This window comes from Ictidomys tridecemlineatus, chromosome 5 (assembly GCF_052094955.1).
Source record: "Ictidomys tridecemlineatus isolate mIctTri1 chromosome 5, mIctTri1.hap1, whole genome shotgun sequence".
NCBI lineage: Eukaryota > Metazoa > Chordata > Mammalia > Rodentia > Sciuridae > Ictidomys > Ictidomys tridecemlineatus.
This window is the reverse complement of record NC_135481.1, coordinates 113892078-113916742: the sequence shown is the minus strand read 5'-3', so window position 1 is coordinate 113916742 and position 24665 is coordinate 113892078. Positions and strand designations below refer to the sequence as shown.

The following is a 24665-nucleotide window of genomic DNA, read 5'->3' as shown; positions in this document are numbered from 1 at the left end:
CTCTCGAGTGTCCTGGACCACCCATTAAATAAGGAACATTCCTCCTGCATAGTTCACTCCAATTCAGAGCCCTGTAGCAGGGTGGTATAGCCCTTGGGGACATGCCAGGTACTCAAAATAAAGAAGCTGAGACAAAAGTTGTTTATGGAAAACATTTTAATGTTAGGAAACTTCACTGGCTGCCCAGGGAAGCAGCAGGGTATGACCTCTGAGCATTCACTGGACCACAGCCCCTGCCTTGCACTACTGCTCATGGTGGCAGCGTGTTGGCTTAGACTTGTCTGATGGTTCCCCTGACGTTCCTACTGTTGGGGAAGCCACAGTCACTACCAAGGTGGCAGGTTTCCCCATCTAGCAGTGCTCTGCTCCCTGTGTCCCATGGGTAGAGCACCAACAGGTCAGGTGTGACATGTTTTCATATACATGATCTCACCACTGTGATACCTGCTGTCTCTCTTGCAAATGTGAGGATGAGCTCAGAGAGGTGAAGAGACTTGATCAAACAAAAGTGATGAGAGGCACAGCTGGGATTTGAACCCAGGTGTCAGGTTTTAGAGCCCTTTCATTTGTGCTTAAAATAGGAAACCAGCCCAAAGCATACACACTGCTCCTCCTGTTGCTAAATAGTTCCCTTCAATTATTTCCTCTGGGAAAAAAGCATACACATGCAGTTATAATTCACACCCTAAAAGCAACTTCCTTCCAGCATTTGGTCTGGAAAGAGGCGGCTCTGTGGGGACAGCAGGTCACCCAGGAAGTGGGGGTGCCAACCTGACACCACTCAGACAAACCAGGTGACCACATGGCTTCCTGAGTTTTGCCATGCCTCTTCCTCCCCAGTTCTTTCCCTGAGACAAAGGTCTGAGGGAAGATGTGGAGGCAATGAGGGCAGGTGGTTTGAATTTGGCTGGTGGGTTTATGTAAAAGGAGAAAACCAGAGGATACGACCCGGAGACGACATGACCTGCTTCTGCCAGACTGTGGGCATCCTGATCCTAACTGGCTGATTCTGTCCTAGAAAAGGGCCCAGTGCAGCTCTGTGCGGCTCACCTGACCTTGGCCTGGAAGCCAAGGTCAGGTGAGCCACACAGAATATCACAGCCACAAAAGCAATGAATTGGTAGCTAGGGCTGGCTTCTGCTGTGCTTAAGAGCTCAGCTGGAGTGCCCAGGACCCATCTCACAACCCCCTGGAGCGGCCCGGGTATTAGCCAGCATCGTGTGTTCATGCCCTTCAGTGTGGAAAAGGACACCCTGGGATCTTGTTTGGCAGATGATACCAGAAGATACACCGAGTCTTGCGGTACTTGTCTTGGGTACTTGTCCTACCCAGAGCAGGATGGATTACAACAAATATAGAGATGACAGTCAGGTGGCATCCTGTGAAAGAGGGACATAATCACTTAGCTTGAGCCCGTGGGTCCAAATGCCAATGAAGGACAGTGGGAACCAGGGCCCACCTAGAACTAAAGCACCCCAACTCTGAGAGTGCTGCTGGCTTTCATCAAGGCAAGAGTGATACAAATGTGATGATTGTGTCAAGACTTAGGAGTCTGCTGCCTAGTCCTGCGTAGACTGTCAGCAGACTCCCTCAGTAGCACCAATGTATTCTAACAAATCCCTGCACAATGAAACCTGTGAGAAAATGGCCTTCCATTAAATAGGGACCCCAGAAGGTGATTCTACACCCTCTGTCTCCCTGTAATCCTGCAGCAAACAGGTGGTTGGCAGCACCACAAACCAGCCAGTGTCATTACGCTCCACTGCTGGGGTGTTGCCTGCCAGCCTGGTGGGGGACTCATAGGGGTCCTGGGGGGGGGACTCATAGGGGTCCTGGGGCAGCAGGGCGAGGAGCTTCCTAAGTGGGGGGCATGTCCAGGTGGATGAGTGAAGAAGCTGCTAGCCAGGGCTGTCAGGCCATCTTCACCAAGGAAATCTCCTGCCAGCGTCCACAGCTGCTCTTCTGTTCTCTCCCACCAACCCCTCATCAGGCCATAAAGAAAACGGGTGGGAGGAAGGAGCCAAAGACTGCCTTGCAAAATGACTGTTCATGTGGAGTCCACAGCTGCAAGCTCCCCTTCCTTGATGTAATCTAGGACTTACTGGGGCTGGCAGGACACTTGTGGCTTCCTAGTCCCAGCCATTCACACACAGATTTCAGTGCAGACCCTAGACTTCATCTAGTCTTTAAAAGCCAGGCTGTTCTCCCCTGAGAGGTAGAGGGACTCCAGCAACCTGAGTTTCATTCTGAAGGCTAAAGGCCCTTTGCTGGACTTTGGTATAAAAGTCTCTCTTTCTCTGTAAGTGAAGGGTGGGAAAACAGGCCCATCATGAATGGAAGGAACCACAAGGAAGCCCTGACCTTCAGTCAGCCTGACAAGACTGGACTGACCTTGACAGCTTCAGGTCAATCACCAAGTCAATAGCTGACTTGAGGTTTGCCTCCTGGACCTGGCAAGGAGAAACATGAGTTCCTCGTTTTTACACAACAGAATGTCCACACTGGCAGGAACCACCTCCAGATGAACAAACAGGTCCAAAGAGGGCAGGTGACCCACACAGGGTCTCACGGTTACTGGCTGGCATGCGGAGCCAGGGATCCTGGCTTTCTGGCCCAGAGTTAGAAGGTATTTGGTCCTTCATAAAATAAATACAAAAAATACACGAAGTTACCACCATCCATAGTGGGCAGGCCTCATTCCCATGGCTCTGCCCAAAAGGCTGTACATGTTCTAGTTAGAGTCCAAATCGCTTAAAAAACTGAAAAGCCGGCATGTTCCATTTAGAGTGCAGTCCCGTGAGGTGAAGGTTCCACTGCGTGGCCTAAAATTAATCAATGTTTATCAGCTGCATAGAGGATGTTGTAGTGGGATGTTTTATAGAGCAGGTACACGGAAGGGACGGCGGCCTCGGGGAACACGTGGTGGTTCAGGGCGGTGTCCATCTCATCCACATATTCCACTTGCAGGGCTATGTTCAGCGCCTGGGACAGGGCTGTGATCTGGATGTGGTCACATTCCATGGCCATGGGCTCCACTTCCTGCAAAGCCAAAATGAAAAACAAACCAGCTTAAGAGGGAGGCCCTGTAGAGGACGGGTGGGTTCAGCCTTGGCTCTCTGGGCCACAGTTACAGCCTCTGTGCTGGGACAGGATCTCACAACCATGCGTGAGGTAGGAGCTGACCTCATTGCAGAGGAGGCTGAGGCTCTAGAGGAAGCGACTCACTGGAGCTGCAGATGCGGAATTCCAAATGAGGAATCTGAAAAGAGGACTGGAACTTTTCAGGTTGTCATCAAAGATTCAGGGATGAAAGGACCCTGTCATCAAAGGCTTCCAGGCCAAAGTGCTCAGGGGGACAGGCCAGAGGGTGGGTGGGTGAGTATCTGAGTCTGGATGATGACGAGGCCATGGAGAAAGGCAGTAGAGGTGGCAGATGTGTCCCACAGAGAGGCCAGCTGCTACTTAGGGCCTACTGCTGTTGCCATGAAGAGTTGGGGCCTCGGGCTTGACATTCTGATTTTTTTAGAGACATCCAGATATTCATATAAAAATTACCCAATTGTTAAATACTGGCCCCCTCCTTCAGAAAAATACACCGTTAACCAAAACATATCTCGGGGGCCAAGGTGACTCTGAGATTTTGTAAATAGGCTGGTCCAAAGCCCTGGTTTTCCAGAGGGAAATGCCCAGGTGGGAAAGTGACTTGCCCTAAGTCACCTGGTTCAGGCAGCTCCAGGAGGCCCGGGTGCTGCTGTGAACCCAGCGTAATTTGAATTGCAAGTGCAGACCTGACGCCCACCATCCCCTGGCCAGGGACAGTGGTGCTAAAGTTTGCAACAGATGGACAGGTGCAGAGCCCAGGGGCGGGGCTGTGTCCCCAAGGCCCGAGACCCTGGGGACCTACATGAGTGCAGAAGTCCTTGATGTCCATCTCCTCATCGATGAAGTGCCGGAAGAAGTCGGCTCGGTTCTTGATGAAGGCTGATGTAAGCAGGCGCAAGAACTGCACGATGTGGTCGGAAGAGCTCTGGTCGTTGAACACCTTGAGCAGGCTGGACACGGAGCCGTCCCTCTCCACCAGCTCCACCACACTGTAAAACTGCACCCCGCTGGCCGTCAGCAGGGGAGACCCAGCAGAACCCACCCGGGGGCTCCCTAGGGGTTCACTTTGAGATTCTCGGGCCGTGGTAGGACAGCATTCTTAGAGTCTGCCAAGGCCAAGCAATGGGGTCAGTGTGTCAGACCAGAGGCGCTGCAAGGGACAGGCACAGGCCCCTCCACCACATGGGCAGGGTTCCTCCACCTCACATTCAGCGTGGCACAGGGCTAGGAGTCCTGGAAGCTGCCCCTTTACTAGTAGATGGGGACAGCAAGGAGGGCAGGGCACTAGGTCCCCTGTGCCCACACATGCCACCAGTAGGAGCAATCCTGAACCTCCCCAGGCCCAGATGGGAGGAGCCAGAGGTCCCAGGCGCAGAGCTGCAGGCCCAGGGCTCAGCAGGGCACTCCTGCCCGCTTCACAGTGTGGAGGGCCCTAGCTCCTCGGCAGCGTGGTCCTGGTGAACTCACAGCATTGAAGAAGTTTCGGAACTTGTGCTCCTCAAAGCCGGCAGCCAGAAGGTCACTTGGAGTCTGTAGGACACGCTCTTTGAACCTAAAGGCCATTAGACTGGGTGATTACGGGAGAACACAGGGTGCCATCATGAATGACCACTGCTCAGCCCATGCCAACCCCACACACACCGAGGGGGTACAGGAAGAGCACCTGTCCACCTCTCCAAGCACTCCACACTGACCATCTCCTGTCCCCACGTGACCACCCGGGAGGCATCTACCGTGCTGCAGTGGAGGAGGTGAGGGACTCGTCCCCCTCTCTCAGAGGCCTGCAGTCCTCCTCCTTGTCCCTGTGGCCCCACCTTCTCACTTCCATGCAACCTGCACTTGCTACCCCCCCCCCCGCCTCCATGGGGATCTCTGGAGTGACCAACACGCTGCTCTCATGGAATGCTCCTGCTCTGCCCATAGCACACAGACCCCCACACGTATGTCCCTTGGCACCTCACAGGCAACCCAACAGCAAGCCACGGGCCCCCACTGCCATTCCCCACTGGCACGTTCCTCCTGAAGCCCCTGCGACCCTCTGCAGGACACGCTTGAGGGGCTGCCAGAACTGGTATACCCCCACTTGCGAGGGCTGCGTTTGCAGCCAGGTGTTCACATGGTCATTATTAAAACCCAAACGGTATAAACTACGATGAAACACCACATACTAAAAAACAAAGAGGACAAATACTCAAAGGTCATCATTCTCTAATTATCTGGTGTCACCTATACTCATGAGGTCACGGGCCTACTGTGTCTGGTGGGCACACAGTAGGGACTACCGTGTGTGGTACCTTGGTTTCTTCCCAACTCTTTGCTGGTATTTACACCACAGAAATCGGCCAACTCCACGGATGGGGCCACGCCCCACCCCCACCCTACAGTTATTAAACCCTTGCCAGGACCCGGTCACCAGTCACCGCCCATGGTCTTGCTCTGAGTCTGCTCCTTTGTGGAGCCTCTCACACTGAGCCTGCCTGGCACCTGCCATGATGCTGGCGGGGGCAGGACAAGGAGCCCCTGCCTGACCCCTGGCTCCAAGACACACAGAGCTGACAGCAGGGACAAGACACAGAACCAAGGAACTGCAGGCTGTGTGGGAAGGGCTGCGTGCCACGCAGGGACCGAGTGAGGGGCACACGCGGCCCCTTGCCATGCTCAGTTCTCCAGCCCAGCAGCCGGTCCCCTGGGAAAGCAGACAAGGACCTGGGAAGCAGAAGGCGTCACAAGAGCCTGCCACTGCTGGAGAAGCCGTGAGCTGGGCAAGGCCTGGAGAGCCTCGGGGAGGGGGAGCTAAAACAGGAGTGGGCGTTCCTGCCAAAGGCGTCCTGGTCACTTCCGGGCCGCACACACCTGAGACCCTGATTTGACCAGGAGGGGCCGCAGGGGAGGGCACAGACAGAGCTGGATTCTGCTCACAGCTCCCCAACTCCATCAAGCTGTGGCCTCAGGCCCCGTCTGCACACATGTGGGTGCCTACAGACCTCTGCTGCAGGCTACGTGAGGACAGGACTTTCTACTGCTGTGGCTGCTGTTGCTCTGCCCACCAGCACCCCCTCCAGTCAGGTCCCAGGGGGACTTGAGGGTCTGACCTGCAGCAGCCTCATGGTGGCCCCTGCCTGTCCCCAGCTGTGGCCTGGGCACTGGCAGCGCTTCAGGAGGCCGCTGCAGCTCTCTGGGTCCACACATTTTGTCCCCGGCAAGGCCACAGCACACAGCTCTGCTCCTGGATCCCTGCCCCCCACTCCTTCTCCCCTCTGCCCCTGGGCCACCCACCCCTGAGCCCCTGCCTCATTCACTCCTCACCAAGACTGTGGGCTCCTCTCTGCCAGGCCTGGGGCACGTGGAGATGAGTGACCTGCAGGCCTCGCTGAGTGGGGCAAACCCTTGGGTTAGCTCCCCATCTCTGTGGGGGTCTCTGTGCCATGGGCCAACAGCATGACAAAAGAGCTGACATGGTGCACACATCAGGGTCTAAGCACTCACAGAAGCCGGCCACTTAATGCCCACAACAACAGCAGGCCACCACTCCCTGGGGAGAGGGAATTACAGAGCAGACATGCAGCCTTCCTGGGGCACTATGGACAGGACAGTCAGAGTCGGGCCAGAGCCCATGTCTGGCAGTGTGACAGGTGCAAGCTCCATCATCCTGATGGACCCTTTGCCTGAACGCAGGTGGCAGTACGGGGTTGGGGAGCCTCGAGGGAGGGTTTCCTGGGCTCCTGGAGGCCTGGATATATTTCCAACAGGGAGTGACTTGATCCCATATTTGTTTATGAAAGAAAATGCTGGTGGCCACTGGGCGCAGGGCCTGTTCCCGGAATACTGGTCTCCTAACCTGGGGAGACTCGCACTCGATGGCTCGCAGATGTTTCAGACTTAGCATCACCAAAATGGAGCTCCACAATTCCCTGCCTGCCCTTTGCAGCAATGGCTACTCCAGGCTAGCACAGGGGAGGCGACTGGACCCTGTCTCCACCCACCGGCCACACTCAAGTCCTGCATGAACCTGCAGACGCCACCTTCTCAGATAATTAGAATTGACACTTCCCTCCACAGCCCTTCCCTATGCTCCTCACACCACCATCTCTGTTCTGGACCTCTCCCCAGGCATGCCTCCTGGGCTGTGTCCCCACCCTGCCTCCACCTGAACAAAGAGCCAGCAGGTCAGGTCCCCACTCTGCTCAGTCTCTAGGTGGCCACTACAACATTCAGCTGAAGGCCACAACCCCTAGAAAGGTCCAAGAAGCCTTGTGTGCCCTGCCCCCAACTCTGTTTTGCATTGCTCCTCAGCCACCCTGGGCCTGATTCTTTCCCACGACACTCATCGCCACCAGGCACACCAAACATGGCACCCACATACTTCCATCTGCTCCCACAGGGCACAAGCCCAACGAGGCAGGGATTTTTGTCTCTTGCTCATGACTCTATCCCCAGGCTGGAGCTGGGTCTGCATGTGGTACCTCAGATGATGCCTGACAAGCTGAGGGCTGGCATCCCGGCAGGAACAGGGTGAGGGGAACAGCGCATGTGGAGCTGGCACAGGCTTGGCTAGCATCACCCTGCTGAATGCTCATGGCAACTCTGAAGTGCACTATACTGTCCTCCTTCCCAAATGGGGACACCGAGGCTGGAGAGGTCAGGACCTCTGTGGCATTAGCTTTGGAGGCACCCGGCCAGCTGAATACCTGGTCACACTCACTGGGGCCAGGCCAGCAGGGTGGTTCAGAACACCAGGGTAAGCTTCCTCTTCTGTGTTCCTCTCTTGTTGGCCTAGGTCACCAAGTACCCAGCCAATGTGACTCGCCTGGCTTGACCCAGACGTGCAGGGGTGCCCAGGGCTGCCAAGCTCCTGGAAGGTCGCTGAGCTCTGGGCAGCCCTCGCCTCTACCACAGAGGGCAGCAGGCTCCCCAGTGCCAACAACTTGCCACCCGTGCAGCCCACTAGCTCCCCTTCAGGAGAGCCAGGGCCGACCCAGCACAGAGAACCCAGGGACACGCCACCCACGACCCACTCACTTGAGGATCTCTCTGCTCTTGCCTAGCAGAGACTCCAGGTAGGCATAGCCCAAGGCCCGGTAGAAGCAGTTCCCATCCCCTTTGGTCTTGCGGATTGCGGTGAATCTTTTGCTGAGTTCCTGTGGTCCCAAGAGAAAAGGACATGAGGACATTTGCAGTAACATGTGACAGTGACTTTCCTCCCAGGTAACACCTACTCGCTCCCTGCTGCCCACCTGCGCTCATTCTCAAATGCACAAATACACTGATGTGGCCCGAGTGTCAGGCATGGAGGACCCTGGCCTGTCCCCAGGCAGCCTGCAGTAGGGGAGGTGACAGGCAGCTGAGTGATGGTGATAGGAGGGGTGACTCGGGGCAGGGACATCCACACCAACTGCAGTAATCAGGGAGGGCTTCCAGGAGGTGGGAGGTGGCTCCTGTGAGCAGACAGGTGGGCCAGGGGGTCAGCGGAGCTGCCGGTGGGCACTGGTGCTGCAGGTGGGAGGAGGGGCCTCCTCAATGCACACGGCCATGTGGACAGTCCTACAGACATTCCTTGCAGGACAGAGGAAGGCCATGCCACTCCATGGGACTCTGCTCCTGGCTGCAAGTGGCCTGGATCCCCTTTCCTATCCCATGGGGCCGCAGTCAGGGTTCTGCCAGCAAAGCGTGGTTTTCAAGGGGTCAGGAACCCCAGGTCCCATCACAGAGATGGAGAGGCTCAGAGCCTGGGCCGCCTGAGAAGGCTGGTGGGGTGGCAGGAAGTGCCTGGCTCCTGCCCCGGGCAGTGCACCCTGGGGAGGCCTGTGGATCTTTAGCCACCCACTGCCACCACCCTGAGCTGCTGAAGGACACCTACTCCATGAGGGAGCCCTTAGCAGCTTGGGTCTACAGAACTACAAGAAGGGTTGGGGGGCTGGGCAGCACTTCCTGTCAGTGCCGGAGCAGGCCCACTCTACCCTGGTGAGAGGAGGGGAGGAATCTGCCCAAGATGAGGGCAGATTGCTCCTCCCTGTCCTTGTCCCCAGAGGGAGTCTCACAACCCCCAGGAGGCTCCTTTTCCTGAGAGTCCCCTGGTGCACTGGTTTTGAATACGACCCAGGAAATCAGGATGCCCAGTCCAAATTCCAACTTGGCCACTCAGGAGCAGGCTCTGACGGTGCCCTGGCTTCCCCAGCTGTAAAGTGGGGATGCACAGTCCCTGCCCTCAGCAGTGATGAAGCTTAGTGAGCGAACTGAGCACCTGGGATAGTGCTCAGCTTTTAAAACAATGTCTAAAAACAAACAAACAAACAAACAACAAAACAAGGAATAGATTTCTTGCTGAATAATCTGGAGTGTTTTAATCAGCTCAGGAACCCAAGCTAGACTCTTAGACTTCAAGGCGGCACCTTCTTGACCCCTGACTCCAGTCCATTCCATCTAAAACCCCCAGCCTCCCTGTCCCCTCCTCACCTGAATTTTCCTCTGATAGATCCTATTTTCAGGATGATCCCGAAGAATTGATAGAATGTCACATTTTTCTGATATTAGGTTGAAAGATGTTTCACTCTGAAAGACAGGGGAGGTAGAACTGCTGTGATGATTTCAAAAGCACCTAACGGGGTCACCCGGACATTACCTGGTGGATGGCCTCTGAGCTGCTAACCTGGGCACGTGGCCAGCATCCTAGATGCCCACCTGGACTGTCACAGTGCCAGGACAGGGATGGTCGGGATCAGCATGGTGAAGAGGTATCTCTGGTTCTGAGGAAAGTCACTTGTGACCTGCAGACTGACCCATTTTGTAAAACATAAAACCTCCAACCTGTGCCTCCATCCTGCCTGGACATTCGCTCAAACATTCCTGTACATCCAGCCCCTGCCAAGGCCACTGTCACACACACAGGGGAGAGCACCCAGGCCCCTCCACCGGGCCATGTCTAGGGAAAAGCCCAGAATGAGGAGGCCCCCGCTGGCAGCAGGGGGAGGTCGAGAGGTGCCAGAAGGATCTGGAGATCTGGGGTCATGCAGCAGACACGGCCTCCCCGCAAAGCTCACGCTGCAGCCCAGTAAGTCAAGGTCAAGTCTAGTCAAGATGGACTGGCTTCCCAGAGCCAGGTCTCTCCAGGGCTGAGAACTCAGCGGGCAGGGAACGGCCTTTTCCCAGGGCCAGGGAAACCACGGAAGAATCTGCTCTGCTGGCTTCCCAAGGCCTCGGGCCTCCACTCCGCCCCAGATCCACCCTCAGGTCACCATGAAAACACGGCAAGGGGAAGTGTTACTCAGGCCGCTCACACTTCCTGGGTCAAAGGGAGCGCTCCGGCAACCCAGGGAGACCAGTGTCACACAGGGTACCCAGCTGGAAGGCTGTGCACCGTATTTCTGTAATGGAAACCCAGTACCCCACCAGCTGTGCCCCCGACCCTGACACCTAGCTGTGGCTCAGCTTGTCTCTCACTTTGGGCCTCTGATCACATGAACGTGGCCTGTCGGCCTCATGGCTGACTCAGTAACGGGCACACCCCGAAGTGCCTCTGATGTCACAAACCCTGACGCCGCTGGGAGAAGCCTTCCTGGGGTGGTGATGACTAGCCTGCCAGAGCTGCACAGCCAGGGCAACAGTGGGGCCTTGGTGACTCCTAGGGCCGCTCCTGTCCCCACAGGGACAGGCTCCAAACTTCTGAGAACGACCTTCTCTGGCCCCAATTCCTACACCCAGCATCAGACCAGGGAATAGGCGCTGGGACTGCAGGGTTGTCCCCACCTCCATGTCTCCAGTGCCACTTGGCCTCCCTTCGTCAGACTGTCTGAGACCCAGGGCTCATCACGGGGCCTGGCACAGGGAGGGATAAGGAGTCTGTGAGTGAACAAATAAAAGCCACCCTGCCGAGCCAGCCTGGGCTCCCCTGGAACCCGCACGTGTCCCTCTTCTCCCCTCCCCCAGACTTGGGGGTTGGAGCTCCCCAGAGGATCAGGGAGAAGCTGTCACCCCAGAGAGCAAGAGAAAGTCTTCCCAAACAGGGCCTGAGGTGCAAAGGTCTGGGTGGGGGAGAGGAATCCTGAGTTCATTTCTAGAAGTTTCCATTCGATACTCTGCTCCTTTGCAAAGTCAGCCTCAGGCTCCTTGCTCCCTTCTGCCCTGACACTGAGGTGGCACTCAGGCAGTCGCTGCAGGCTGCTGTCCCCTCAGCGGTTACCAATTTCTTCCCCACCCACAGACCCCAGTTTTCTGGCCACATGATGAGAAATGACCGGGTGGGCCATGACCACCCACCTCTCTCCCACTCATGCTCCTAGCCTCCCTGTAGCTAGCTCTGGGCAGCTGTGTGACAAGGGCTGGCCATCCACACCCACACAAATCTGCGGAGGGCTTCTGAGACTGTTTCTGGTTCTGGATAAAGAGAGATGGCATGCTCTATTCCATCCTCCTCCTTCCTACTTCTAATGCAGATGCAATGTCTATTTTACAGCAGCCACCCTACGACCATGAGGTTGAAAGCTAACATATGCCATTTTGTGCACCTACTATGAGCCAAACTCTGGAACAGAGGATACCATATCCCCATTGTGTGACTTAATGACCACAGCCATCTTGTGCAGTGAGTATTGTTGTACCCATGCTGGTGTCATGGTCTGGCGCCCTCTGCTGGGAAGTGATTGAATGCCTTGCTGTGTAACTGAAGCCTGTGGACATTCTGCTATGCCAAGCCACCAGGAAGCCAAGCGCAGAGTTCCGCAGCTCTCTCAGGACAAAGGAGGCTGGGGCATAGGGGAATGCACTGTGCAGGGCAGGCAGGGGCCAGTCCTACTCCTGCCTGTGCCAAGTGCCCATGGGACCCCTGAAGCTCCAGTCCTCAAGCTCTCCAAGTCTCTGGGCCTTGAGTAGCTGCAAGATGACCAGCAGACAACCCTGGCGGGCAGCAGGGGACTCCACCTCACTAACAACTTGGTCACACCTTGCAAAAGGCTTAACATGAGCCGGACACGGTGGCACACGCCTGCAATCCTAGTGACTCAGGAGGCTGAGGTAAGAGGACCCTGAGTTCAAAGCCAGCCTCAGCAAAAGCAAGGCACTAAGCAACTCAGTGAGACCCTGTCTCTAAATGAAATACAGAACAGGGCTGGGGATGTGGCTCAGTGGTCGAGTGCCCCTGAGTTCAATCTCTGGTACCAAAACACAAACAAGCAAACAAACAAACAAAAGGCTTAACATAACAACTTGGGGTTCTTAACATGATGAATTAAAAAGAAGAATGACCGCACTTATCGCTGCTTGTTCCTGGACTGCCCCAGACACACAGGGAACCAACACTCTGGGGAAGGGAGGCCCCAGGAGGCCCCCGACGGCCTGTTACTTCGTGTGTGGGGAGGGAGGAGCAGAGAGGAGCTCGAGGAATCTACCCTAAGTACATTGGGATGGGCGTGTCATGGCGAGAACTGCCACCACATCCCCCCCCACCCCATGGCTCCAGGTGAAGGTGGAAGGGGCGAGGCAGGCATGGGGGAGCCTGTCCAGGTTCCCCTGTGTGAGTCGACCTGGCATTTCTGACAAACTGACGTAAGCTGTTTTAAACAGCCACACCGAGGAAGCCATTGGAAACTCAGCTCAGAGCCCTGTGCACTGCTGAGGCCGGGCCACACCCAGGGCCCTGAACCCGTGGCCAGCGCAGCCTCCGCGAGGCACTTTCCCGAGTTTACGTCCTGCCTCCAGGGCCCCAGCCCCATTCCCACCCTCAGCCCTTTAGGGTCTCTGTGGCACATCTTTCAATAATTATCTTTTTAAGTCACTATGGTAAAAGGTGGGTTGTGAAACGTGCCATTTAACCACGTTCAGGTGCGAAGCTTGGTGGTGCTAAGTGTGCCCACGCTGTTGGGGACCGGCTCCCCATCCATCTCCAGAACGTCATCGTCCTCACCAGAAGCTCCATCCCCACTAAGCCCTGGCTCCCTCTTCCTCCTCTGGCAGCTGACTCTGGACAACCTGTCTTCATGGATCTGATGGCTCTGGGGACCCCGCAGAAACAGAATGTGCTAGAGCTGCCTGTACAGGGGTGTCCTAAATTTACATATGTTATTTTATAGACATCGAGGATCCTTTTTCTGGACTCAGTACTGTTTAAGACCCACCCAGCTGACAAAGGGCTCCAGGCTGCTCCTCCATCCCTGGGTGATGGAGCCTGAGTTGCCTCTAGCGGCCCCTATCGGTCGCAGGTTTACTGGGACAATTTGGGGACCAGTGGGTTTCCACCCAGTACACCTCCAGGACGACCCAAGCCCCCACCCTCCCCACCAGCACAGCTCGAGTCACCTCCCCGTCCTGTGATACTAGAGATTCAAGCTCCAGGGAGAAACTGACACACGCGCCTGAGGTGCCAGCCCGGAAATCGGAAATCGTAAGGATGCTCTGCGTTTGACCTTGGCTGAGGCTAGGTATCTGCTTTTGAAACCCTGGCTGAAAATTTCCAGGATGTTATGGAGAGAGAACAGATGGGTCATGCCCCACGCCCTGCCAGACCTCATCAGGCCACATCAAAGGATTTCAGATCTTTAATTGCTGGTTTGCAAATAGATGCTGATTAATTAAGTCAGGAGGACAGCACCTGGGCTTGGAAACAGTCTTTAGCATCTCCAGCCAGGCCTCTGGCTCACACCTCTGCCCACCCCTCCCCCACATCCCTGTCTGCATGCACCTGAGGGCTACCTGAGGTGCGGCTCCCTGCCTTGCCTGTGCCACTTCCACCATCAAGCCCCCAGCTCCTGGCCAGCCCATCTTCCCCCTGGGCTGCAAGGGACAGGGCTGGCTGGCCTGGGCTGAGTCAGCCTCCTTAACCAGGCCCTGCCTCCAGCAGCCACAGCTGGCCTCACAGCCTGACCTCAAGCCACATCCCAGAAGAGGCTGGAGACTCCAGCCTCACCTGCCAGCAAGACAGGGTTCAGAACTGGGGCACCATCCCCTCTTAGAGGGTCCAGGTCAGTTCTGGAGGTTCTGGCCCTGCCTGCCTGGGGCTGAGGTCTCTGCCATGGGCTGCTCCAGGCACTAGAAGGAAATGCCCCTGGCAAACGTCTCCTTGGGGACATGATTTATGACACAGGTATGCACCGAGTCCTCAAAGCTTTCATTGATGAGGTGACGATCCAGTGTTTGGAAGCCTCAGGTGAAAGGACAACAATCAGCCTGAGTTTCCTGTTGCTGCTACAACAAACAAGGGCAAACCTGGTGACTTAAAACAACACAATTTTCTTCTCTTGCAGTTGGAGGTCAGGAGTCTAAAGTGAGTCTCACTGGGCTGCAGGTAAGACGGGAGGAGAGTGGCTCCTGCCAGGCCCGGAGACTCTGCCGCTCTGCTGCTCCCAGCTCCTGGAAACTGCCTGTCCCAGTTCGCCACTCCTTCTATGCATGGCTCTGGCACCTCCTTCCACGGTCACGTCTACCGACTCCAAGTCCCCTGCCCTCTTTATTCTTGTAAGGACCCTTGTGACATCACTGCACCCCCTGGATGACTTGGTGACATCTCCTTAATTCAATCTCATCTGTGACTTCCTCTCACCATGGCAACATGTCCCTGGGTTCTGAGGGGCAGGACGCAGACGTCACACAACATGCTCCTCCTCTGTGGCTTGGCTAAGAAGTTCTGTTAGGCCTGCAGCTGGGCCGGGCCCAGGTCAGCACTGGCTGGCTCTGCAGAGCCCTGAGCTGGGTGCTGCCCCCTCAAGTGCTGCCTGGGCTCACGAACATCCTCCCAGTGGACTCTCAGAGTCTATCTCCTGCCAGGCCTCACCCGCGGGCTCCAGCCTCAAAGGTCACCAGCCATGGGGGTGTCCGAGCAGCAGCTCTAGTTCACTGGTCCCCAGTAGCTTCCCCCTTGTCACCCACTGGCTTTCCCAGCTCCCTAGCACACACCCCAAGCCCCAGCCTCTTCCACTCTCCCCCCACCCCCAACTGGCTGTGCTCCTGGGTCTGGCCTGAGCCTCTGCTGTCTCCCCACTGAGGCTGCAGCGGTGTGCACTGACCTCCGGCTCACCCGAACGGTCCCCACGGTCCCCAAAGACCTCTAGGTCACCCCAACACGGTCCCCACCGACCTCCGGCTCACCCCGACATGGACCATCCTCCGGCTCACCCTGCCATGGTCCCCACACAGCCAGTGAGAGCTGCTAATGGATGGGGAATCCCCTTCCCCAACACCCTCTGCGGTGGCTAGAATGTCTGTCCCATCCCAGGCTCATGTGGCACTCTAACTGCCACTGTGACAGTACTAAAAGGCAGGGCTCTTGCCCCATGAGTGGACTCATGCCCCCCTTGATCTCTCCAGCCCTTCTGCCCCCGGGACGCCTCCACCATGTCCACACACAGCAGGACCCTGCCTGCTGCCCGCGCCCGAGCAGGACGTCCGGCTTCCAGACACCCACCAAATAAATCTCTGTCGTTACATTCACGTGGGCTGCGACACTCTGTCACAGCAGCACAACCAGACCAAGACGCAAAGTGACACACACCTGAAAATATGGAAGTGGCCTTGGAACTGGAGAAAGGTTGCGGCTGGGACAGTGCATGCGGGGGACCACTTCTGTGATGGTGAGCGCAGTACCAAGGGCCGTTCCTGAGGCTCAGGAGGGGAGAGCCACAGACAAGTCTGGTTCTCCGAGACTTCTTAAGTGGCCATGACCAGGACACCAGTGGACCCCTGGACATGTAGGCCCTGCTCTTGAGGTCTCAGACGGTGCCAAGGAGCAGGGTGGCAAGGCCATCCTCACCATAAAGCGCCAAGGAACCTGCCGCCTGTGTCCACGCCCGAGCGCCCTGTGGAAGGTGGGGCCGTGACCAAGGGGCCTGGAGGAAGGAGCCCCCCGGGCAGCGAGGCCGGGGCTGTGGTGGCAGGCGGTGAGACGTGAGGACAAACAACCCTCGGTGCAGTTTATAACTGAAGAAGTGGAAACCCTGCACCTGGCCAGCAGAGCATGAAATGTCCCCACAGGACAGCAAATGCAGGACCGGCCAAGCCGTCCTTTGTAGATGAGATCAGTGTGGATGGCTGGTAGGACCAGGTGCCATGCTCAGAGACAGTGGGACAAAGAAGACCTGAGGCATTTCAAGACCTTGGAGGCAACTAGGAGCTAGGAGCCAGAGGGACAGCTGGGCGCGGTGTCTGCAGCCCACAGTCCAGTGGAGCCCTCGCCTGGGTGTGGCTGGGTGGCTCCAGTGGCCACAGCTGTGGGCCCTGGCCCTGTCCACATGGGGCTGACCCTGCAGAGCAGAGGACGACGCTGCTGGGTGTGGGACGTACAACACTGGCCACCCCTCCGTTCTCCCTCTTGGAATGGCGTGTCTGTCCCGTGCCTGACTGGGCACTGTGCTGGATGCACATCACCTGTGAGACCCACAGGATCACAGTGGGGACCTGCCCTACCCAGGACTCTGGACTTGAGACTTCTGAGTTGGGACTGGAGTGCATGGATATTTCTGGGGATGCTGGGACAGAATGAATGTATTCTGTGTGTGAGGACATGGGGTGTGGGGGAGGAATGCTGTGGTTTAGATGTCCCCTCCCAAGCCACTATCACGTATGAAGAGGTGGCTTCCTGTCATTAGAATTACCTAGACTATGATATTCTGCTACAGCATCAATGGCTTCCTCACTTAGGAAAGGCCTGAACTGACCATGAACTCCCAGCTCTGGCCACATGTGGCCCTTGCTCACCTTGCTCTCCTTAACCTCCAGCCATGATGGCTTTTTTATTGTTCTCCAATGGGAAACACTCATTTCTACCTCATGGCCTTTGCACATGCTGCTCCTTTGGCCTAGAATGCTCCTCTGCTCTTTACACGTCTAGAGAGACCTTCCCAGAGCACCTGACTGAAGCTCCTCTCCCCACCCCTATTGCCTTATCTTGCTTTATTTTCTCAGGGCATGATCTGACAGGTGGGTTCACTTGTTCAGCTGTGTTCTAGACAGACTGCCAATTCCATGAGGGCAGCACCGTCTAAGCCCAGCAAAGCTACAGGGTACGGCTGCCCAAGGTCTTGGGGGCCCAACTCCTGCCTCAGTGTGTCCAGGAGGCAGGACATGGAGTCGAGCAAGATGATACAGTTTGGATATGAGGTGTCCCCCAGAAGTTCCTGCTAACACTGCCGGAACAGTCAGAGGTACAATGATTATATTCTGAGAGCTAGAACCTCATTGGTCCATCCTGGCTTGAATGGATTATTAGGTGGTAACCACAGGCAGGTGGGCTGTGGCTGGAGGAGGTGGGTCACTGCGGGGGACACCCTGGAAAGGTGCATCTGTCCTGCAGCCCCTTCTCACTCTTTTTCCAGTTGCCAGGAGCGAGCAGCTCTCCTCCCCTGGGCCCTCCCCCATGATGTGCTGCCTCCCCTTGGGCACAGAGCAACGACTGGACCATCTGTGGCTGAGACCTCCGGAACTGTGAGCCCCAAATAAACTTCTCCTCTCTAAGTTGTTCTCGTCAGGTCTTTTGGTCGGGATGATGCCAAAGCTAACTAAAACAGAAGATCACCTTGAACCTTGAGATTTAATATTTTTCACATATTAACCATTGGGACTCCACCTGTCACTGCCGGATCCCCAGCATCCGACTCACTGTGACAACCCAAATGAGTCGATTGTGCCCCCAGAATTGCTATGCTGAAGTCCCAGCTCCCAGACCCCCGAATGCAACCTAACTTGGGAACAGGGTCCTTGAAGCTGTGATGTTAAGATGACGTCACACTGGAGTGGGGTGGGTCCCTCATCCTAGGACTGGTGACCTTGTGAAAAGGGGAAATGTGGACCCAGAAACCCCCGCACAGGAATGTGGAGACGGGGTTCGGCTGCCACAGCCAAGGAACCACCAGGAGCTCAGGGAGGATCCTGGCACAGACGCCTCCCTAGTGTCCTCAGAGGGAGTGTGGCCCTGCACACACTGGATCTGGGACTTCCAGCCTCCGTCCGAACTGAGAGAGGAATCGCCATTGTTCTGCACACCCAGTGTGTGGCGCTGTGTTACAGCAGCCCAGCAAACTAAGGCACACAGCGAACCGGGCCAGCGGGTCGTGGACTGGCCACTGCCACCTGCGTCCACTCACTGCAGAGACCATCCACATCAACCACCTCTTACTTGTCAAAAATGCTGTGGTCCCACTGCGATAGGGAGGCTCCAAGGCACAGCAGGAGGCCCTCCACAGCCGGCCTCGCCCCACAGGTTTCCACTCCCTCCTGGCCTTGCTCCAGTCCCTTGGCCTACAGAGGCTGCGCAGCCCCTCAGCCCCTGCCTGGACCGGACGCTTCCTAAACACTCCTACGCATCCTCCAACGCCCCACTCAAAAGACCTCCGCGGTGAAGCTCTTCCCAACTCTCCCAGAGTGCACTGACCTCTCCCTGTGCCCGCAAAGCCCCCTCTCAGGCCATGTCACTGGCTCAGGACTGCCTGGGTCCAGCCCACCTGGCCTACGGGCAGCGAGCTCCGAGAGGACCAGCTCTTGTCTCTCTCACTCCTGCCTAGCACCCGCCCAGAAATGGCGCACAGAGAGACCTTTGGGCTCACTGTTCACATCCAACATCCCCTCACTTATCAGGAACAAAATGCACCCTGAGGGAGCACGAGACCCCTCGCTATTTGCAGACCCTGCCAGTGGCAGCCCCCGTCCTGCCAAGAGGCTTCATGGCTTCTACCCAGGACCTTGCCTCAGGCTTCGCCCAGTGACTTTGACCTGGAAAGCAAAAAGCAAAGAAGAAGCTATCTTTTCTAAGGACATTCTCTTTTAACCGCCACCCCCACCAGGCTCAAACACTGTAAACCCACCACCTAGCTCAGGGCCCAACATGGGGCCTGGCACAGAGGAGGTGCTCAATAAAATGCCAGGAGAACAAAAGAGAGCAAACCTGCACAGCCTCCAGTACTGTTCCTAAACCTGCCACCACCGCGACTCCCAGGCAAGCGTTCTGTGGGGTTAGCCACTTCATCCACTCCAAGGCACCCTCACCCCCAAGGGTAAGGGTCAGGCCTAACTTCTGGTCCCCTGAGCCAGGAGCAGATGGGAGAGGAGTCTGCACAGCAAAAAGGTCAGAACTTGAGGCCCGGCCCCTACTGCCCTTGTGTACTCTGCTACCCTGTGGTGGCCAGAGGGCATGCCAGCCTCCAGCTGCCAGGTGGCCCCGCCATCGCCTCAGCTCCTGCCACTCCCTGGTGGGTAATGCCAAAACACCTGAGCCACCTTCCAGGACCAGCAGGGAAACTCTTGGGCACCAGGAAGAAGCAGGAAATTGGTGCTTCCAGATGCCCCAGAGGCCCCCAGCCACGCCCAGGATGAGGCCTGCTAGTCTGGGAGAGCGGGGCTCAGGTGCCCTGGCTGCCCACACCCCCTCAGAGCACGCCTGGCCATGAGCAGGTTTTGGCTCCCACCCCAGCCCCGCAGCTTCCTGCAGTGGTGACCCGCTCTCCGCCCATCATGGGAAGGAGGAGGCTGAGCACAAAGGACCTGGCACCTTGTGCACACCTGTTTCCAGGACTCGCTTCTGCAGAAAGGCTGCAGCTGAGTCCAGGGCTGCCCAGGCTTCCCTTCCAGTGCCCAGTGCAGGGATATGCAAAGCTCAGGCCCAAGCCTCTGGCTTCCCAAGGGGTGGAGGCGAGATCCCGACCCAGCCCCCAGCCTCTGCACAGGGCTAAGGTGCTCTGGGTGGCTAAAATGCCCAGTCCCATGGCCACCTGGAAGTTATGCTGATGGGTTACACCAAGAGCACGGGACCAGGAGCCCAGAAGCTTTTCCCAGTGGGAAAGCAGCCCCTCCTGCCTGGCCTGTGTCCCCACATGCTCAAGCCTGGGTCTGGCCTCTCCTGGGGCTCTTCCTGTGCAGACAGGACTCTGCTCAGGGGTTTTTCTAGTCGGCCTTCCCCTAACTCAAGCCTCCCCACTTGAGGCAGCCTCTCCTAATTACAAAGACCTGTTGACATCTGAGCGAAAGTCCAACCACCCACAGGTACAAGCACCTGGACCTGGCCACCCGTGTCAGTCCATTCCGGGGGCAGAGGCAGAGGGGCAGGAGAGGAGTGGGTTTTGATGGCCGAGCCCTTGGTGGGTGGGGCTGTGAGCCTAGGGCGGGAGGGCTACTTAACAAAGAGGGGACAATCATAGCCCTGGAGCCCCCTCCCCATCCCCACTCCACACACCACCCCCTGCTCCTGTCCGGGCGCCTACCTCGCGACTTCATGGGCCACCTGGGGCCGACGTGCCAGCCCGGGGACCTCGGGCCGAGCTGGGGCCCTTCTGCTGGGCATCCCTAGGGAACAGCGGGACGCGTACCGGGGCCCCAGTACCCGTTCCGATTTAGAATTCCCGGGGGTGGGAACGCCGCGGGGACACCGCTGGAGAATGACCCTCGCGCCGACCCCAGTCTCGCGAGTGCACATGCGCCCTGGAGGCGGCGACCCCGCCCCCGCACCCTTTCCCTTTTCCCCCCTGAACACTGACCATAGTGACCGGCGCCGTCGGGCCACGTCCCGCCCCAGCGAGGAGCGATCCGGTGCGGGAGGGTGCCGCGGGAGGCGTTGGTCGGCTCCACCGTTGGGTCGGGCGGCGGGGGCCTCGAGGGCGTGGGGGGCGTGCGGAGAATACACCCGACCGCTCCGCAAAGCAAAGGTTAGACCGCCACTGTGTCCCAGCAAGACACACGCCCCGCGATTGACGTCGGAAGTGAGCAATCAGAAGCCGGGACATAAGGCGTCACAGAAAGTGGGTGGGACTTCACGCGCCTTCAGCCTATGTTTCAGGGCCCATTTGACAGGATGCCTCCCCTTTTTAAAGATACAGAAAGATTTTTAACTAGCCTCAGAGTTAGCCCAACCCAGAGAAGACGAGGTCCTCATTTGTCAAGCCTGAAGGGCTTTTAACTAAAATAGCAAACTGCAGTTCCTGAAATATTAGCTGGCCCTCATTAATTCTTAAACAAGGTCACATAAGTATAGTTTGCTCAAGATCAGACTAGACAAGCACTTAAGAAACATGTGTCCAATAACATCAAGACACCTGCCACCCCTGTCTAGCCACTAATATTTTACCCCCTTCCGGCTCATGAGTCAGTAGGTTGCCATGCACCCAATTGATGTTTGTTGAATGGCTGAATTTTCAGCATGGTTGACGCTGTGGATCTGGAATTGTAGGGGTGTGTAGGAGGAACAGACGATGAACCAGGTGTGGGTGACTCACATTGGCAAGCTCGTTATTATTGGGCCTCAAATGAGGAGCATTTGTCATTCAAAGATTCATTCACTTGACCCCTGGAGGAGCTACTGTGCTTATGGTGGGAGTGGGAGTACTCCGACATGCATACCCCAGGGCACACACCCATTTTATGAGTACAGGTGCCAACTTGGTTCTACTTTGCCATGGTGTGAAAGCAATCACATTCGGTAGAAATGATCCTTGGAGTTTTGAATTTTGATCTTTTCTGGGCTTGGAATATTCATCTGATACTGCTTTAGGATGCTGGGCAGCTCCCGGTCCACCATGATCAGAAGGAAAAATAAGGGAGGCTCTGCCGAGTGCGGGGTGGCTAAATAGGGTGTGTGTGGATGGCGGGTGTGTTGAACACACATCTGGCTTATCATCGTCTTGATTTCAACTGTAACCCCATCATAAGGTGGGGGCATCAGTACTAGTACTTTCAGGAGACTATTCTCCTCCCCACCGTTACCCTGTGCCCCAGGCCCCAGGCTGGGCTTCTGGGCAGACCAACACCTGTCTTCAATGGGGTATCATACAGTGGGTAGGGACCATGGGGTCAATAGAAGCTGAAGGAGCAGCAGCAATAGCAGCTGTTTGCAGGTGGCCAGTGACACAGAGCACTCCCTGTTGGGCAGTGTCCCAAACTCTGAAGACATAGTATCTTACTTGATTTTCTTAGTTAATGGGGGTCGATCCTGTTTTTACTATCCCTATTTTACAGATGAAGACTCTGAAGCACAGAGAGATTAAGTTATTTGCCCAAATCTACACCACATGCAAGCGATTTTCATTTAGTCCCAGGTGTCCGACTGCAGAGCTGGTTCTGAACTCTCTCTACCGGAGCCATATGCATGTTGTGCATGCCTCCATGCACTTATTTGCTTTTTGGAAAGTTTCTGGCTTTGTGTTTTGTTTTGAGATGGGTCTCACTACATTGTCCAGGCTGGCCTTGAACTCCTGGGCTCAAGCCTTCCTCCTGCGTCGGCCCACGTAGCTGGGACCACAGGCTGTTTTTGTTTGTTTGTTTGTTTGTTTGTTTGTTTACAGCCAAGGAAGTGACAGGAGCAGCCCAGAGCTGCAGAGCTGCTGGGTAGGTAAGGCTGGACCCCTGTACTTCTGACCCCTCCTCCATTGCTCAACTCGGGATGTGTGAGGCCTCCCTCCTCCCTCCTTGGAGGAATGACTGAGCCAGGAGTGGCTTCATGGGGTGTGCTTTGGGGTATGGGTGAGACCATGAGTCACCTCAGTTTGCCCACTGAGGCTTCCAGAAGCCCTTGAACAGCTGCATGAATACCTGAGCCCCGGACCCACTCCCCCCGCCCCTGAGTCCCACAGCCCCAGGCTCCTCATGGTGTGTGGAGGGAGCATGGACCGGAGTCCACAAGGAACACTGGGACCCTGGCTCTGAGTTCTGCCCTTCATGCTGTGTGTCCTCAGGCAACTCCCAGGTCCTCTCTGGGCTTCTTGTTTCTTGTTCAAATGAGCAGGTTGGACAATCTGAGTGGTTACAAAAAGTCTAATAGCAGTGAGGACTTCAAACAAAATGCCCTGAATCCCAATGTACGTGAAATGAATCTTTCTTCCGTTGAAGCTCAAATGAACAAAGATCATCGTCATCTCTCCCGACTCTACTCAGGCTCCTTCCTGAGCTTGGTGAAGGCTGATTAGAAGGGAGAAAGGTTGGCCAAGCCTCTAGTCTGCCTTCAGGGTGGCTCAGAGTTAGAATATGAGCAGGCTTTGGGCTGCCCTGGGAGGGTCCATGGGTCCTTCCTGGGGTGAACCATGAACTGACTCCCCTCTCCCAGCACCCCTGCTGCCCAGCGTCCAGGTGCCCAGTGGGGGACAGAGGCTGTGACTTCACCAGGACAGGGGAGAGCGAGGCCTGGGGTGTCTCGTCCTCCAGCAGAGGACCTGGCAGGGCTGGGCCCCCCTGGGCTGGGCTCTGCTGTCCCCGTGCCTGTGACTCATGTCCTAGGCCGGCCATATGCAGGCATCTCCCGGGTCGGACCCCTCACTCCCCGCGTGGCCCCAGCCCACGTTCCTGTTCTCCTCCTGACTTCCCCACTTCTCAGGGAGCTTCGGAGGATGGCGTCCAGTGCCTAGAGCCTTCCCCGTGCCTTCCCACCTCTCAGCACCTGGCCCTCCCCAACGCCCCTCTCACGGGCTCTGCTTCTCAAATCCCACCTTCCTTCACCGTCTGCCTCCTCCTCCAGGAAGCTTTCCCGGACTGGCCAGCGGCCATGAATCCCCCACTCCACCCCGTGGAGATTCTTGTGATTTGGAGGGGACAGCAGACATGGTGATGATGAGGGTGGGCAGTGGCACCAAACGTGTGCCAAGTTGCCTTGGCATCACCGCTTGGATGAGTCACACCTCTGAGCCTTGTTTCCGCGTCTGTAAAGTGGGGTGCCCTGACCCTGACCCTGTACTTGGTATCCAGTCAGTGCCCAATAAATGTGGCTTTGCTTGGTAGAGACCTGGGGCCTGACTCTTGCTCACCCCTGTGACTAAGCCTGAGGGGACAGGGAACGCTGAGGCCTGAGTGCTGCCCTGTGACATTAGAAGGTGTGGATGCACAAGTGGCAGGAGGGCGCTCCCCGAGGCTGTGTCTGCGCCTGAAACGGGGGTCGCCCGCCCTCCCCCAGGTAATGAGGCGGAGCTGCTGCAGGGGAGGCTCAGGCGGCCACCCCACACTGGGGGAGCCAGGGCAGTGCAGGCCCCTCCTGGGCTCTTCACCTGGTGCCATTTCGTGCACTTACTGCTTGCTCTGCCCGGCAGCTGCAGGCTCCTGGTGCTCTGCCTGGGAACCAGGAACCCCCGGGGCAAAGCACTTCGCCCCTGTGGAGTACAGGCCCTGCGTGGTTTGGAGTTTCCATGGCCACAGGTCAGCACTGACACCCCCAGCCATGAGCCTAGGGTCTCGTGTTGGGTCTCCCCTGCTGGGAGATCAGAAAGAAGAGCTGGAGTGGCCCGTCTTGGCCTCCCCCGGCCCAGCCCCAGGGAGCAGGACCATGGGGCCCTGGGCTCAGTGGGTGTCCTAGCTCCCACCCCCAGGGGCAAGTCGGAAAAGATCTTCCCAAGAAGAACCATGGGATCAGAGAATGGGGAGGCTGAGCTAGCTGAAAGGGAGAACTTTCTGGAATAAGGCAGGGTAGAAGGAGTGTGTCAGAAGAGAGGGCCGAACAGGAGACCCCCAGCCACATGTCACCCACTGCATCATCAGAGGAAAGGCTGAGCTGCCTGTACTGTTGGGCCCTGGCCTGCCAGAGACCCTCGTCCTGCCCTTGAGGACACCGGGTGGCTCAACAAGGAGTGTGGCCTTCGGACCCAGGACAGGTCACGCCATGCCTTTGTCTGCACTGAAGG

At 56.8% G+C, this 24665-nt stretch overlaps 1 protein-coding gene across 1 annotated transcript; it reads right to left on the bottom strand.

Moving 5' to 3' along the window:
• Window positions 1-138: 138 nt before the first annotated feature.
• Otub2 (OTU deubiquitinase, ubiquitin aldehyde binding 2) lies at window positions 139-20807 on the bottom strand. Its single transcript, XM_005339162.5, has 6 exons — window positions 20547-20807; window positions 9556-9651; window positions 8122-8240; window positions 4570-4654; window positions 3905-4099; window positions 139-3039 (listed from the first exon to the last, which is right to left on the bottom strand). Exons 1-6 carry the CDS (start codon window positions 20790-20792, stop codon window positions 2833-2835), a joined length of 948 nt encoding a protein of 315 aa, XP_005339219.2. The 5' UTR covers window positions 20793-20807; the 3' UTR covers window positions 139-2832.
• Window positions 20808-24665: the final 3858 nt, after the last annotated feature.